Here is a 17,215-nt window from a genome sequence, read left to right as displayed (position 1 = left end):
GACATTGGAAGGAGAATGTGATTTGTACATCTTGCAAAGAGGATCATGCTTTTCAGTGTGAAAGGATTGAATTTTGCAAAATTCCAGTTCATGGAAATTATGTCCAATATCCAGCGCAACACAAGATTTCTGGCAGAAATGTCTTCAGATCAAATGGTAACAAATGTGCATTACTTTATTAATAGGTTGGATTTATGCAACATTGACACCAGTGGACTGCTTAGCTTTTGGTGGACACTTTTTGCACAGCCTGAACATTGAAATGCAGTTGAGGTATGGTGTTCTTCAGCTTGACAGTGGTAAAACTGCTGTTCAAGAAAGCAGTTGTGTTCTGGGAAAGAGATCTGGATGTCCGGTTTTGGTTAATTGTCAACAGAATTTATCCAAATATGCTCTTATTAAGAGAAAAAACAAGTTTATAGTTTATGTTCCTCATACAGAAAATTAAACATTTAATTGTTCCAGGGCATCTTGATTTATATGTTAGTGACTACTTCCTTAAAAAAATATCTGCACAGCAACAAAAGTCCAATCCTCATCTTCCTCCTGTACCTCTTCTACATGCTGCCCATGGTATTTTTTTCTGCAGGCAATGTATTTGCTTCCATGTATATGCTGACAATACCCAGTTCCAACTCTCTGCCATCACCCAGACTCCATGAATACTGCAGTACTATCATACACCACTCTGCTTGTCTGACATCAACTCCGGAATAACCCAGAACTTACTCATCGGCAAGACAAAATCACTTTTTCTGTTCCCACTAAACATGCATCATTTTTGTTCCCGATTTGAATCCCCTAATTAGCTGCTTGTACAGGCTGAACAAGATAGTATACAATCTTGGTGTCCCATTTAATTCTGAGTTAAACTACAGAACTCAAATTGCATGAATCACTAAGACTGACTGTTTCTCTTTCTGAAGTATTGCTTGATCTACTGTTGCCTCACTCCCAGCAGTGTCAAAATGCTTATCCATGCTTTCACGAGATTTTTTTTTCTTCCAACGCTCTCCTTGCTGCCATCCATACTCCTTTTTATCAGTTCACCCAAAGCTCTGTGTGCAGCACCAGGAGGGATCCGCATACATTTCCAGATCATAAAACCCTGCACTTCCTGTTTGCTAACCCTTACATCCGATTATCATTCTTTTTATATCACATTTTTGTTTCAATTTTTGATCCGTTATGAATTGCTATGTTCAGGTTTATGATGGAAGTCAATAATGTAAACATTTCATCACTTAATCGTACAATTTGGCCGAAGGATATCATTGCAGGAGTTCTTCAGGATAGTGTCCAAGGCCCAAACATCTTCAGCTGTTTCATCAATGACCTTCCTTCCATCCATAAAGTTAGAAATGTGGTTGTTTGCTGATGATTATACAGTGTTCAGTACCATTCACAACTCCTAAGATACTGAGTCATACCATGTCCTGGACAACATTCAAGCTTAGGCTGATAAATAGCAAGTCACATGCGCATCACACAACCTAATGACCATCACTAATCTAACCATCTCCCCATGATGTTCAATGGCATTATCATCACTGAACCTCTCAATATCAACATCCTGTGGTTACCATTGGCCAGAAACTTAAGTGGACCAGCCATATAAATACTGTGGTTACAAGATCAGGACAGAGCCTGAGTAACTCAACTCCAGACTCCCCAAAGCCTGTTCACCATCGACAAAGCAGAAGTCAGGAATGTGATGGAATGCTCTGCGCTTGCTTAGATGAGTGCAGCTCGCAACAACACTCAAGAAACCAGTTGGACAAATCAGCCTTCTTGATTGGCACCCCATCCACCACCTTAAACATTTTCTCCCCCAATCACCGGTACACAGTGGCAGCAGCCTGCGCCATCTACAAGATGCACTGCAGCAACTTGGCAAAGCTCCTTTGACAGCACCTTCCAAACCCATGATCTCTACCATCTAGAAAGACAAGGCAAGCAGATGCATGGGAACATCATCACCTGCAAGTTCCCCTTCAAGTTACACACCATCCTGACTTGGAACTATATCACTGTTCCTTCACTGTTGCTGGGTCAAAAACCTGGAGCACTCTCTCCCTAACAGCACTATGTTAGCATCACATAGACTGCAGCGGTTCAAGAAGAGAATTCACAATCAGCTTGAGAGCTATTAGTAATGGGCAATAAATGATGACTTTGCCTGTGGCAATCACCACATGAATGAATAAAAAAGGATGGTGCTGTCCTATCTTTTCCTAACAAAATTACTTAAGATGCATTCTGAAAATTTTTCATTTGACCTGATCTTAGCCTGCCACTTTTTTTCATACCTGAAATTTCTGTTGTTCACATATAGTTTAAACAAGATTTATTTTAGAAGATGTTGATGTAATGGGGTGGGGATTCCTGGGGAATGAGAGGGTGCCGGGAAGGGAAACATGAGTGATTAGGAGAGGGGATGTGTAGAGAACCATTGAGGGTTATGTTTTCCTCATACCCCATCCTAAATGCAGCTTTCAGTCAGATGTGTCTCCTTTTCTCATCAAAAAACTCTATGACACCAAAATGCAAAAGACAAGTACACCAAGAGAACAGAGAGAGAAGTACAAAGGAATTACTATACCCATTGAAATGTTACCCTATCCCCAGTTCATCTTTCCACTGCTGTCACACCTTGTACTATACTTCTACTGCTCCCTCCACCCTTCTCCCTCTCGTTCTCAGAATGCCCTCCCCTCGGTGATTCTGGACTCTGCTATCTTGTTCCCAGTTCTTCCAGAGTCTTGTATCCTCTTCCTACTATCTATAGGTACGAAGAATGCTCTCTGTTGCTCCGTCATCCAACAATTCCTCTTCCATGGACCCTCTAATGCCCTCCAGTAGTCTCATAACCCATGTCCCCCATTCCAGTTCTCCCCTACACTATGAATATCCTCCCACATTGCCAACCTTATGGCTTCTGCAACCTGCTCCTCATTACCTGTAGCCTTAAGCATGTTTCCTATTATCTTCCTCTGTGCCCAGGGTTTTAAAAAACATACTAAGGGTGAAATTGTCCCAGATTTGCCCTAAGAGCGGGAGTGGGTGTGAAAAGTGACGTTTTACCCACCATCCACAATGGTGGACTTTTGCGCCGTATCATCCCCTTCCGGGCACCTCATTAATAATGCATTCACGGGAAACACCCTGGATTGCTGGCAGGCGGGCTTGGATTTGCCCATCAGGCCGTGACCTCAGTGCTTCCTCGCTCTCAGGCACCATATCTAAAGTGCACCATCTAGAGTGCAACCTACTTCATGTCTACAGACCAGACTGCTCTAGGCATAGGAACAGAAGTAGACCATTTGGCCTCTTGAGCCTGCTCTGCCTTCAATAAGATCATGGCTGATCTGTTTGTGTTTCGAGTTCCACATTCCCATCTAACCCCAATAACTTTTGATACCCTTGCCAACAAGAATCTACCTACGTCTGCCTTAAAAAAAGCCTAACGACCCCTTCTACTGCAGAGAGTTTGAAAGTGGCCCTGAAAACAAAGATGACGGCAATCCCCAGTTTTAGTGAAATCTCTCTGGGGTACCTGTTGAATGCAATGGAAAGCCACTGCGATGTCCTGGGTCCCGCTCACACTGTCTCCATCTGTTTTCATGCAACGGAAGCTGTCTCACAACAGCAGGGAGAGATCCTAGACCAGGAGTGGAGTGGCCAACATTAGGCCCCTCACTCACTTTGAGGAGTGTGCCATCAAGCTGACTGGTGAGGACGTGGACCATTTCTGTGGCAACGATGAGGTCAGTGGTGAACACCCACGTGAGGATCCTACTCCACATTGTCTCTCTCTCAGTGCAACTGTGAGTGCTCTCTCTCCTGCTTTTGACCCTGCTGCCATGCACTAATTATCTTTACTTTGGTTCACAGGGAAATCTGCCAAGCGACCAATGGCCTCAGCCAGCCAGTCCCTCAGCTCCATCCAAGTCCTCACCTTCAGTGAAGAGGGCACCTTCTCCATTGAAGAGCTGGAAATAAGCAGCCTGGAAAACCTATTACAGCACTTCCCCAAACTATCCTCCAGCGCAGAGACACACACCTCGGTGGGACCTAGATCCAGAGCAGGCTCGGGTTCACAATCTGGCGGTCACTGCACTGACACATGTCCGCAGCAGGAGGAGGCAGGTTTGTGCGAACTCCTTGGCATTCTGAGGACTGCTGGGGAAGAGGCATCTGTGAGGTCTGAGTTAGCTGGCGAGCCCCTGGATTCAGCCTTCCAACTTATCTTGCAGAGTCTGCAGAAGGCGGGGAACGTTGCACAGGGCTGTTGAAAGCTCTCAACAGAGTGGTATGCGGGTTGGAGGAGTGCCTGATCCCTGATGCAGTGGTACCCACATGTGCACTTATGGATGTCTCCATGTGAAGGATGGCAAACGCCATGGACTCTGGTCCAGCAGAACGTGGTGATGCGTGCAGATCTGCACTCCATCGTGGTAGCCACAGGTGAGCTCCTGCAGTGGCAACGCAAGAGGGAAATGGGGCACCTCAGTGTCCCTCCAGGTGCTTCCTCAAGGAGTCAGGCCAGGGCCCTCGGGCACCCGTAAGAAGGAGTGGCAGCTGGACACCTCTGGGTCATCCACTCAGGAATCTCAGAGGCTGTCTGGCCCCTCTGAGTCCTCTTTGCCTGTGATCCACTCAACCTTGTCCTCTGTCAGGGCAGAGGGAGCAGCTGGCCCACAGGCAAAGAAAGCCAGGGCATGCAAGGCCTTGACTCTCCAGAGGATGCATGATGAAGTCATCAGAGGCAACAGGGCCAACCATTGCACAGGCTATCTTCACCCCTGCTGCAGATGTCCGGGCAGCACCTGGAAGAAATGGTAGGCCGAGAAAAGTTAAGAAATTCTGAGCACAAATGGTAGCGCGGGGCGAACAATTTTGTCGCTCTGTAATCTGAAAATACATTTACCTTCACTGTGTAAAGTGTAATGTTGTCTTTCAGCTTCATTGCCAGGCATCGTGCGTCCTCCCTGCATCCCTCCCCACTAGCAGTTCAGCTGTATGCAGCCGGACCATGAGAGATGCTGGAGGGAGAAGTGTGTGTGTGTATGTGTGTGTGTGGCAAGGCCTTTCAGAGCCTCGTGTGAGCACTCTCCCGTGGAGCCTTCATCCATCACACACATCTTACTGTCCCGAGCATTTTCAGTGCTGGCCGCTGGGGTTCTCTTTCAGTTGTCCACCTGAGCTGACCTGCATCTCTGCCCACCCACTGATTGCACCCCCATATAGCTCCTGTGCCCATCTAGCACGAGGCTCTGCTCACTTTCCATTTTGACAACAATGGCTGTGGTCAAGTATCTTGTCAGGTCCCCCCTGTCCTTTCCTCTCTCCCAGTCATACGAATGGTCAAGGTCAGTGAATGGATCTTCAAATACCATATCCCATCAACTGCACCACCAGCCTCACACACTGCTCAATGCACCACATCCTCATCACTCACCAACTATCAACCATGATGTGTACATAACATCCATAGCTTCACCTCACCTTCACACATTTAGCATTGCTACAAGCCTCACACCCACATCTCACAGTTTGCACCCCATTCACTGACACATTTCCCTCTCTTGCAGAACAAGCTTTGGCAAATAGCCAAAGACATCAGAAACTAACTGGTGGGGGAAAGGCAAGCTGCAAGTCTTTGCCTCACTAGAGGAGAAAGTGCTCAGCATCATTGGAGCAGTCATGACCGAGGCTGTAGCTAGTGATGGGTCTGAAACTGTTAAGGATTTCGGCAAACTCATTCCAATGTCCCTCTTTATCTCATAATCATTCTTGATTTACAAGCTACAGATGGTGTAGGCATGCATCATGGAAAAGCCAGCAATTCTCACAAAGCCATGCACTCGCTCCTCCTGCCTGCCCCTGGCAACAGAGAATGAAATGTTTTCAGCTCTCTTTGCATACAATGCCTCAGTAAACTCCCTTATCTAACAGTGGACGGTAAAATGGGAGATGTTGTAAATAGAGCTTGCTCCAGCCTGGAAAGAGTCAGATGCATAAAAGTTCAAGACCACAATCACCTTCACATCATGGGCAATACCATCCTTGACTTGTTTGGAATTTGCAGTTGTGGCTCTGGCAGGTGACAGACTCCAGTGAGGACATTGTTAGTAAACCGAAAACATTTAACATACTCTTCCCCGCTGAGTTTTAAAAATATTTGTTCATGGGATGTGGGCTTCGCTGGCTGGGCCAGCATTTATTGCCCATCCCTAGTTGCCCTTGAGAAGGTGGTAGTGAGCTGCCTTCTTGAATCGCTGCAGTCCATGTGGTGTAGGTACACCCACAGTGCTGTTAGGAAGGGAGTTCCAGGATTTTGACCCAGTGACAATGAAGGAACGGCGATCTATTTCCAAGTCAGGATGGTGAGTGGCTTGGAGGAGAATTTGCAGGTGGTAGTGTTCCCATCCATCTGCTGCCCTTGACTTTCTAGATGGTAGCGGTTGTGGGTTTGAAGGGTGCTGCCTAAGGAGCCTTGTTGAATTCCTGCAGTGCATCTTGTAGATGGTACACACTACTGCTACTATGAGTCAGTGGTGGAGGGAGTGAATGTTTGTGGATGGGGTGCCAATCAAACAGGCTGCTTTGTCCTAGATGGAGTCAAGCTCCTTGAGTGTTGTTGGAGTTGTACTCATCCAGGCAAGTGGAGAGTATTTTGTCACACTCCTGATTTGTGCCTTGTAGATGGTGGACAGGCTTTGGGGAGGTGAGTTACTCACCACAGGATTCCTAGCCTCTGACCTGCTCTTGCAGCATTGGTATTTATATGGCTAGTCCAGTTCCATTTCTGGTCAATGGCACACCCAGAATGTTGATAGTGGGGTATTCGGTGATGATAATACCATTGAATGTCAAGGGATGATGGTTAGATTCTCCCCTGCTGGAGATGGTCATTACCTGGCACTTGTACGGTGCTAATGTTACTTGCCACTTGTCAGCCCAAATCTGAATATTGTCCAGGTCTTGCTGCATTAGGACATGGACTGCTTCAGTTCCTGAGGAGTTGCAATTGGTGCTGAAAATTGTGCAATCATCAACGAACGTCTGCACTTCTGACCTTATGATGGAAGGAAGGTCATTGATGAAGCAGCTGAAGATGCTTGGGCCTAGGAGACTACACTGAGTAACTTCCTGAGGTTCAGGAAGGAGAATTACTTTCGGAGCCCTCTGGGGAAATATGTCCTTTTGCAGAAAGCCCTTCTCCTCTGCCTGTTCCTCCTCCTCCCTCTTCCAGTAGCCTGTCTTGCTCTCTGTCACCTCTGCTCATTCTCCTAATAATGCTATAGTTCAAAGGGGATGCAAACTACTATGCCTATGTCTAGGAGAAACTTGTTCTATGTAGGTTTCTTGAAGTCAGGACAAAGTCCTACAGCACATGTCACACTAATCCCTGTAGGCTCCAGAAACTTGAAACAACTCTGCAAACCAGCAAATACTTCTACAATCACAGCAAGAATTAATAGAAATCAATCAGCAACCATTTTGCCAGTTGATTTTATTTATCTATTGAGTGCAAATCCCCGAAGCCACCGACAGCCTCCTCATTCGCTGAGTTTAAGGTAATTAGCCCACCATCTAGTATATAGAGAAGATACGCCTCAGTAATGTGCAACGTTGCTTGTGTCTTTCCACAAGTGCATAAGGGATTTATACCGAGGTCGCAGCAGTGGAGGTTGGCTGCATAGGGGCCCTGGCCTGTCGTGAACCTGTTTAGCAAGGACCATTGTCGCCATAACAGTTCAAAGTAGTTGATGATCCCTTTAAATAGCGCTGATGGGGAGGCCTTTCCTACTGCTGATCAAGAGTTCATCTGTGCAAGGTTAAGAGAGCACATTAGTTGGATTAATGAGCTCCAAATTGACAATGTTAGCGTCAAATCATTGTTACACACTGATTAACATCATAATCTGCCTACTCTGCATACTTGAGATAGACGTTCACTGCTCATATGCTGATGTCCTTACCAAAATGGTGCCTGGCAAGGCTAGCACCAGAAGTGTGTGTGTGCCCCACGGACACCATTTCGAACTCAAAACATCATCCTCTGTCTCTTTTTCTGAATTGACATAGGTGTTGCTATTTTTGTAGAAATACAATCATGTATGTATATGTGTGTATTACACGTATTTGTCTATACCCTAGTCCTGTTATCCTCTGCTTACTATTCGTTTTTCAAAGGAAGACTACACTTCATCTTGAATTCCCTCCACCTCAAATGAAACAGCATGGCATGTAAAAAAAAATCTGTTGTGAATATCCTGTCCACAATCTTCACACCTTGTTACAAACTCTGATCCACACTTTTTATTTCAACACTTAACATTAAAAATGCCTACATAATCAGTTGTAAGGATAATTCCCTGTGTAAACAGCACCTGAAAATGCAGTAACTACAGTTTGTGGGCGCTAGGTAGCCAATTTGTTTATAGAAAGGTCTGTTTTCATTGATTGACTGTAGGTAATGCCACAGGCAACTTACTGATGTGTATTAAGCATCAAATATTTTTTTGAAATCAAATATGACTGAAATTCTTTGACATGAGAGAGCCAAATCTGGGGCAGACGCATTACAGCACCACTTGAATTTATAGTGTTATGACCCTGGACCAGAGCCCCAAATTGTTGGTAAGATCTAGTTAGGGATTAATAATATTCTGTTTAAAGTAGGAAAAGTTTGAGATTCAAGACACTTGTTCAGTGAACAAAGCCACAAGATTCCACAGGTTTTGAACAAACAAAAATCAACTTTACTACACAAGGTCAGAAAGATAAAACCATTTACAATATCAATCTTATACTCTAACATTCAGAGTAAATATGAGGTACGTATGAATTAACAGGCAAAGTATGTTCGAACACACCGCACTGCACAATAACTGGCAGATGTGACCAAGACAGAATCCACGGATTTCTCAACAATCCACCCAGACTCAGTAAACACCTGTGAGTCAACCAATTTCACTGAAACTCTCTCCCTCATGAGCGATTCCAGTCTTCACCTTCGAAGATTTAACCTGGGAATTCTCCCCAAAAGTCACTTCAACTTGGACTGAATGTCAGCCCACCTCGCAGGGTTTCAGTCTCGCCTCTTGAGACTCCGTTCCCCTGGATTCCTGAGTGTGCGCTCAAGCATTAACTCACAAGTGCAACTTCAGTTCTTTGGCCATGTCAAGAAGAATGCTAAAAACAAAAAATTGCGGATGCTGGAAATCCAAAACAAAAACAGAATTACCTGGAAAAACTCAGCAGGTTTGGCAGCATCGGCGGAGAAGAAGAGAGATGACGTTTCGAGTCCTCATGACCCTTCAACAGAACTAGGTGAATCCAAGGAAAGGGGTGAAATATAAGCTGGTTTAAGGTGTGTGGGGGTGGGTGGGGGGGTGGGGTTGGGTGGGGGGAGAGAAGTGGAGGGGGGTGGTGTGGTTGTAGGGACAAGTAAGCAGTGATAGAAGCAGATCATCAAAAGATGTCACAGACAAAAGAACAAAAGAAGACATAGGTGTTGAAGTTGGTGATATTATCTAAACGAATGTGCTAATTAAGAATGGATGGTAGGGCACTCAAGGTATAGCTCTAGTGGGGGTGGGGGGAGCATAAAAGATTTTAAAATATTTAAAAATAATGGAAATAGGTGGGAAAAGAAAAATCTATATAATTTATTGGAAAAAACAAAGGAAGGGGGAAGAAACAGAAAGGGGGTGGGGATGGAGGAGGGAGTTCAAGACCTAAAGTTGTTGAGTTCAGTATTCAGTCCGGAAGGCTGTAAAGTGCCTACTCGGAAGATGAGGTGCTGTTCCTCCAGTTTGCGTTGGGCTTCACTGGAACAATGCAGCAAGAATGCTACTGCTCTGAAAGGGATACCTTTGCTTCAACAGTCTGCAGCATAGTGTCACCAATCTTCTGCTGCCTTCTTAGAATGCCAGAACTTCCCCTGAGCCCTCACCACTTACAGTATGCTAACTGCAGCCCTGTTCCAGCTTGGAGCTTGTTTCTCTGATCCTCTCTCCTTTTCCTTAACTGGGACCTCTGCCTGTCCCCTCTCCCTGTACCCTGCCTGGGATGCATGTCTGCAATGGCGCTTCGTTTCTGGTCACATGACCTGGGATTTCGCTTCTGCGCAGGCACGCTGGGCCCATCCTTAGTCCAAAGAACGTTCAATGCTGAATTGCGCATTGCCACCCACTTCCCGTTTGTGCTCTGAGGTCTGCTGGGACTTGAAGTTCCCAACCCCTGTTTTTGACTTTAAGATAAGCTCGGCTTTCATAACAAAAGTCATTGTACCTAAAGAAAGAAAGATTTTTGTATTTATATGGTGCCTTTCACAACCACCAGATGTTTCAAAGTGCTTTACAGCCAATGTAGTACTTTTTGAACTGTAGTCATTGTTGTAATGTAGGAAATGCAGCAGCCAATTTGTGCACACCAAGCTCCCACAATGTGATAATGACCAGATAACCTGTTTTAATGCTGCTGATTGAGGTAGAAATATTGGCCAGGACACTGGGGCTAAATCCTCTGCTCTTCTTTGAACATAGTACCATGGGACAGAACTTTGGAATGATTCTTCAAAAATGTTGGTGGGGAATGCACTGCACCCGCTGTCCCGACAGCTACCCCACAGCCAATTACTTTCTGGAGTGTTAAGTAGCTGTAGACAGCCCTTTTGCCCTTATCTGGGGCGCAGGTCCTACCTCCGTTGCCGGTAAATTTCTAGTCCCAGCAGCACCTTGGGAACATGGCTGCTGCTGGGGCAACACTGAGTCCTACAGAACAAAGTACCAGGAGCCCAGTATGCAGGTCTCAGCCAGGAGAGGAGGCCCCAGGGGACAGAGTGGGCAAGGGTGTGGGGAGGCCAGGGAGGGGAGTGGACACTCAGGGACCGGGGCAAGACCATGAGGGGGCAGGGGGGAAGGAGGGACCCCTGATTGAGGGAGGCACCTCTCGCTTCCCACCCGAAGCCTATGTAGGCTAATTGTGGCCGGGTGGGAAACAACCTTACTTGGCTACTCGAGGGCCTCAATTGGGATGGGGGCGGGCAGGACACACATGGACCTCACTCGCCACTCCCGTTAAATCACTGTCAGGTCGGGGTCAGTCGGTAGGCAACGGAAGAACTCCAGAATTTGACACCAATGACCCCCCTCCCACCACCACCTTCCAAGCCCACTGGTGGCAGACTGTAAAATCCTGGTATTTTTACATCCACCCAAGCAGGCAAATGGGATCTCACCCAAAAGAAGGCACCTTCAACAGTGCAGTGCTCCCAACAGTGCAGCACTCTCTCAGCACTGCACTGGAGTGCAGCAGAGATTTATTTGCTCAAACCCTGAAGTGGGAATTGAGCCTTGAACCTTGTGATTCAGAGGCAAAAGTGTTAACAACTGAAACACAACTAATACTGACACTTGTTTAAATGAATCAGTTACCTAAGTTTGCGGGACTACTGATTGGCCAGGATTTTGCAGTGCGCAGAAAATGAATGTGCTTGTAGTTAATTACGCTTACAGCTGCCCACAGAATTTGCAGGCTTTTGAACTGCAGCTTATGGTTCTTGGAGATAAATTCTAGTGCAGTGCCCTCCACGAGTGATCAGTGGTGTATGTGAGCAGGACAAGCAACAGTGTGCCTTTTCAACCAAAGAGGTTGATAAATCCTGATTGACACACGCAGGGTTGGGTTTTCATTTGTGGATCCCGATTCTGCCAGCAGGAGGAATTGTGGATTGGGAGTCCGCATATGTGGCCATCTTGCCTTCACAGCTCTGCATATTGGAGTTAAAAATGGTAGATGGAGCACTGGGTTGCTGGTCTGTCACTGAGAGGCCACATCCATTTATTGGCTGGGATTTGATCATAGCAGGGGCTCAATTGCAGTCGGCATCTGCACATTTGCTTTAATTGGCACATTAAGGGACTTAATTGCTACCCATCACCAACCAGGCTTCTCAAAAAGGGTGTGGAGGCAGGACCATGCTGGTAAACTTGCACCCCGTAGGGCCTCCATTCCACCTCCTTAGATGTTTAAATATTTAGCCCACAGGGTCTAAACTAGGAGGCATAAATTAGAATGTCTAACTCATTGTAAAATCATAGACAGAAAGGAAAGTATAAGGAAAGAAAGATGCGACAGCGAGAGAGATAATGGGGACAAATAAAAAGTTTTTAAAAATCTCCCAACAATAATTAACTTCTGAATCAATGGGACTCCACAGTTAAAAAATTATATTTCTATTGCCAGAGAGGTTGGTAGTAATTAAGATTTATCACAGTATTAAATATTCATCTGTTCCTTAGTGTACCAGACCTAATTTTTTCTGTGGATAAGCACAGCCACTTACTGCTCCTGCGTGGATTTCAGTGACAAGTCAGTTGGTGAAGTAGTGTAACATTTAGAGACCAGTGCAGACAGTAACATCCATTTTTCTGCATTTAGCTGCATATGTATAGAATTCTGGAAATTGCTGTTTAATTGAGCACTGGTAGCCCCACAAAAATCCTTAACCCAAAATTGGGACCATTGTATAATTCTAGATCATATTGATTAAACTGGTTGTTCATGAATCTAACTATAATTTTGCTTTTTAACAGAGCTTATGAAGTGGAAAAACGATTGAAAATTGGCAGCCTTATTAAGTTCTCAAACTTTGAAGTCATATGTTGGTACGTTGGCAAATATCTCCTTGAGACATTCAAAGGTAATGTGAATCAATTAAAAGAACTTTTCCCAATCCTATGATATATCAGTTGTCTAATTCTTCAAAAGCTTTTCATTTATACTTGATTTCAACTGATACTGATTATATTATTCCTTTCTTGATTTCAATAGGTTTGCACAAATCTGGGAAGCAGCCTCCAACTTATCTAGTATTAGGAGCAAAAGCTCTAAATGGTGCTTTCAGGTCATGGACCAAGAAACAGGTAAAGAATGTTGTGCTGTCTTGCAGCCATGTAGGTAAATGCAGGCAAAAATGATCAATTTTGCAAGTTTTTGGTCCCTGCCAGTATGGCCTTGGATGATTTTCAGGTGTTGGGAGTGCCACATAAAACAGATGTTAAGCCCTTTTACCTGTACTACTTAGGGACATAAGACGTGTTTTTAGAACCCCGTGGTAATTGGAGTGTTGTAGCATGATGAGCCCTAATCAGTGGCTGCATCCAAAAATGTAAGTAATAATTTTGTGACTATTTTTATTATAGATTCAGGAGGAGCTCCTGCACCCCTGACAACGGCCATCAGCCCTCATCCTGCTGTCCTTCCAATTGGAACTTACTTGAAGTTCCTGCTAGCCCAAGATTCAGTCCACTTGAAGGGCAAGCTACCTGTTAAAGTGTGACAGGAGCCGGCATATCACACGGAATTTTTCGATAAAGCCCAAGAGCCAATTTTGGGCCCCTCGTTTCGGGCATGTGCTCTCTGCACAAGACAAATTCTGGGCCTGAAAACTGTTCCAGAATTTCTACTCTGTGGAATTAAAAGAGCAATTCAGTTAGTCCCACTGCCTTGCTCTTTCCCTGCAACATTTTCACTTTCAAGTGTAAATCCAATTCCATTTTTGCAAGTTACTCACAAAGGCCACTTTGGAAGTTACCTTTTGACACAGACCACAGAAGGAGGAAGTAACCTTGTACATTCCTGGTCATTTGGATTCAGGCGTTTCAAAGGTTATGATCCAAATTAGTGACTAGTGACACTTCCTGGCCACCAGGTTTCATTGTCCAAACCCTCTCCATTAACTGCAGTTAATATTTATCAATTATTGACCTATTCCATCATATTTTCATCTTAGGTTATAGCTGATCATGAAGATGAGATTCCAGAAACCATTAAAACAGCACAACTTATTAAAGAATTTGCCAAAGAAATACGAATAGCAGAGGTAAGTTTCCTTCTGTAATCTGACTGCAACATTTTATTCCTTATATGTAATATAGAGTAAAGATATCAAATAATGTTCAAGCCTTCCTGTTACGCTTTATTTACTTACTTTTTGACCTAAGACTTTTTTTAGGTTCAATAAAGATAGTTGTAAAAAGATTCTTACTTAAAAAAGTAAATATGTTGTTGGGAGACCTTTTACTGGAAATGAATGGCATTTCATGAAATCATTTTTTTTCCTGGCAAAGTCAAATGAATTTTCAGTTATGTCCATAATATACTTTTTTAGGGGTTAAAGCTGCAGTATTTCATAGGAACTTCTATTGTTTTAAGTGTAAACAGTTTAATTTTTACCAGATGAAGTTTGTGTCTGGCACAAAAATGTTAAAAATGTGTATATTTAAAGAATAGGAGAAAAAAGAAAATTTGATTAAACATCCCTCATTGTAGATCATCAGTGATGTCATTCTTTTTATACATTATTATCTGGAAGATTCAGACTCATCAGTTCCTGAAGATGTTTTCTGCAGCATCACTGGAACATCTAGACGTCCTTGCACTGCTAGACCCATACATGACACTGTACAGGGATGAGATATTTCAGTTGGCAAAAGAAAAGTAGGTGGAGTCTCAGTAAATATTCTAACAGTGTGTTCTGTAATGTTGCTGTATTTTCAGACTCTATATTACTGCATGGTATTAAGATAAATGCCATTCCAACAAATAATGTGAAACCACTGATGTTTTCTATAAGGTACTGCAGCTTTATGTGAAACTCTGGTTGTATGTATGTATGTAAGATATCTAAACACTCTGATTAAGGTATGAGTAACTTTTTAATAAATAATGCTCATTTTAGTTGGACTCAAAACTCAGTAGTAGATGGTACAGAAATAAATTTAGCAGTTAGTACAAATAACTTTTTAATTGAAAGTATTTGAAATCCTTGTCCTCATATTAAGCTACACACGAAAGCAAACTCTCCCATTTTGATTTTTATTTGTTAGTTATATTTGATAGAATATTAAAATGAAATTAGAAAAGCATAACTGAATATTACATGTAAAAGCCACAATATTTTAAGGAAGCAGCTTATTCATGAATGGAATTTATACCAAAGAAGAAGGTATTACACCTTTGTCTGCAGTCAGATATTCAATAGTAACACATTTGGAAATGTTTAGGAGCAGAATATTTGCTTATCAGTTTGGATGTCAGTGAATTACAGGTTATGTTATGTTTTCCAATCTTTATCTCATCACAGAATGCACTTAAGACAAATGAAAGCGAGGTGAGTGATATAATCAGTACAGCCAAAAGTCCTCAAATACCTGCCAAACTGCCAGCACACACAGGAACAGCATCTGTTGAGAAGTCAGAAAAAAAGAAAGTTTCACGGGCCAAAGAAGGAGGAAAGAAGAAAGGGAAGAAAGAAAAAGAAAGCACACCATTAGTTCCAAACCTTGACATTCTTGAGGCACATACAAAGGAGGCTTTGATTAAAACTGAAGTGCCAAAGAAAGGGGGAAAGGTGAGTTTATCCTTTTACTAGATTAAAAGTGAATTCATCTTTCTATCTGTCACCTAATGTGATAATGCTTTGTAAATAGAGATAATGCAAATCCCTATCGAAAATGTAACAGTAGACATATTTTTCTTTTATTTGTGCAACAGAGCTTCTGCCTGTCCCTGACCTGTCTGCAATTTTATGGGGGTGGGCAAGGCCTAAAGTGGCCTTGCTGCCTTCGCCCCAGTTGAGACCCTTAAGTGACCAATTATTAGCCACTCAAGGGTCGCTACCCACCTGGCCACAATTTTTCAGCTGGTGGGAGGAATTCAGGGGTGGGAGTGAGGGTGATGGGAAACCCAACAGATCACCTTGCTTGGGCCTCGGGCGGGAAAGGTGGGGGTCTCCCACATCATTGGCCCTATTTCTAGATAGGGCACCCCATCCCCAGGTGCTCCCTCCACACCTGGCATTGCCATCACAATCCCAACCCCCTCTCCACTCCCGTCACCACTGTGAGATCCCGGGCTTACCTGGGGTTGTGGGACCGGCACTTTGACTGGCGGTGCGGCTCTGCTCCACCGCTCCCAGTAGCACTCCTGGGATTACAGAACTACTGGCTAATGAGATGGCCAGCAGCTCTTTGAGGCGGGACTTCCTCCCGTGTGATGGCAGAGGTCCTGTCTCCAGCCAATTAATGCTCCTCGGATTGTTAAATGGCTGCGGGACAGAAGGCATTCAGGTTGTGGGGCGGGAAAATCTGCCATCCAAAAAGTCCTGCCCTAGTTTGGGGAGAGAAATTAGATCTTACTCTGCTCCTGTGCCTTCCCCATTCCTCAGTCAATGCTGACACTTTCCTTCCTCTCCATTTGAAACACTGCCCACAGATTTTGTACCTTATCTTATCCATTGCCCCTTTCTCTATATTGCTTTCTGGCTGCCTCCCCCTTAGTTCTTGTCAATTTCTACCCATTATTGCAACCCATTTCCCCTTCTCTGCCTATATTTGCCTTCCTTTACCATGGAGTTTCCCTCCTGTCCCTATGTTATGAATCACTCCTTTTCCCTCCCCTTGTAATTGTTGCCTCCGTTTACTGGAACCAATAACTCCAGTTCACAAGTGCTGCAGTGTTCCAGGCAAAAGGTCATATATTTACCTGTAGCGTTGTGATATCTTGGTTTCTCATTTTCAGCAGCTGTTTTAAGCATCACTCACCCAGGTCAGGCACAGTGCAGGTTCAAATGCAGAATACAGCTCCCACTCTGTTTCAGTTTTGTGCCTCTCTCCCATCTCAGAAAGGTGCTCACCACTGCAATGTTGGAATGTTTTCCATTTTTCACAACAACCATCCTTTCAGCCTGCAAGTGAGATTACCCATTAATTAATGATGGCTTGCTATATTTTTTTGGCTAACATCTGTGCTGAAATTGTCCTAACTTAATTCAAGTAGAACCCTTATAGCCAGAGAGATACTTCCATTCTATTGTAAACCAAGCCGAGAAGTGAAAATATATTTTTTCACCTTCTTTTCAACATTGGAACCCATTTTGAAATAACAAATACAAGAGCTCGTAAACAAATTTAAAGTTGAGTGTAGCTCAGGATCTCCTAGGTTACAAGTTAGAGGATACTTAGTGAATAAGGACCTGGCGTTCTGATGAAGTCAATAGACAAAGGCATCTCCGAACAGTCCAACAGATAGACATTGAAGGCTAAAACTTTGACCTGCTTTTTGGTCATAGGGTCGTGTTTCACAACCTGCCCACTCCCGTTCTGTCGGAGGTGGGCAGCATTCAAACTTGATGCTC

The 17,215-nt window shown here is 44.1% G+C and overlaps 1 protein-coding gene across 5 annotated transcripts in view; it reads left to right on the top strand.

Annotated features, from left to right (window-relative positions):
• The window catches only part of phf2 (PHD finger protein 2), a 148,934-nt gene that overhangs the window by 86,719 nt on the left and 45,000 nt on the right, over positions 1 to 17,215 (top strand). For all 5 annotated transcript variants that reach the window (XM_041191913.1, XM_041191912.1, XM_041191911.1 and 2 more), the window contains 5 exons: positions 186 to 273; positions 12,612 to 12,718; positions 12,850 to 12,941; positions 13,811 to 13,900; positions 15,164 to 15,430. In XM_041191913.1, coding sequence (XP_041047847.1) covers positions 186 to 273; positions 12,612 to 12,718; positions 12,850 to 12,941; positions 13,811 to 13,900; positions 15,164 to 15,430 — 644 coding nt within the window. The remainder of the gene's footprint in view (positions 1 to 185; positions 274 to 12,611; positions 12,719 to 12,849; positions 12,942 to 13,810; positions 13,901 to 15,163; positions 15,431 to 17,215) is intronic.

This window comes from Carcharodon carcharias, chromosome 7 (genome assembly GCF_017639515.1).
Source record: "Carcharodon carcharias isolate sCarCar2 chromosome 7, sCarCar2.pri, whole genome shotgun sequence".
In the NCBI taxonomy this organism is placed as follows: domain Eukaryota; kingdom Metazoa; phylum Chordata; class Chondrichthyes; order Lamniformes; family Lamnidae; genus Carcharodon; species Carcharodon carcharias.
The sequence above is the reverse complement of the archived record's forward strand: the minus strand, read 5'-3'. Positions and strand labels throughout refer to the sequence as shown.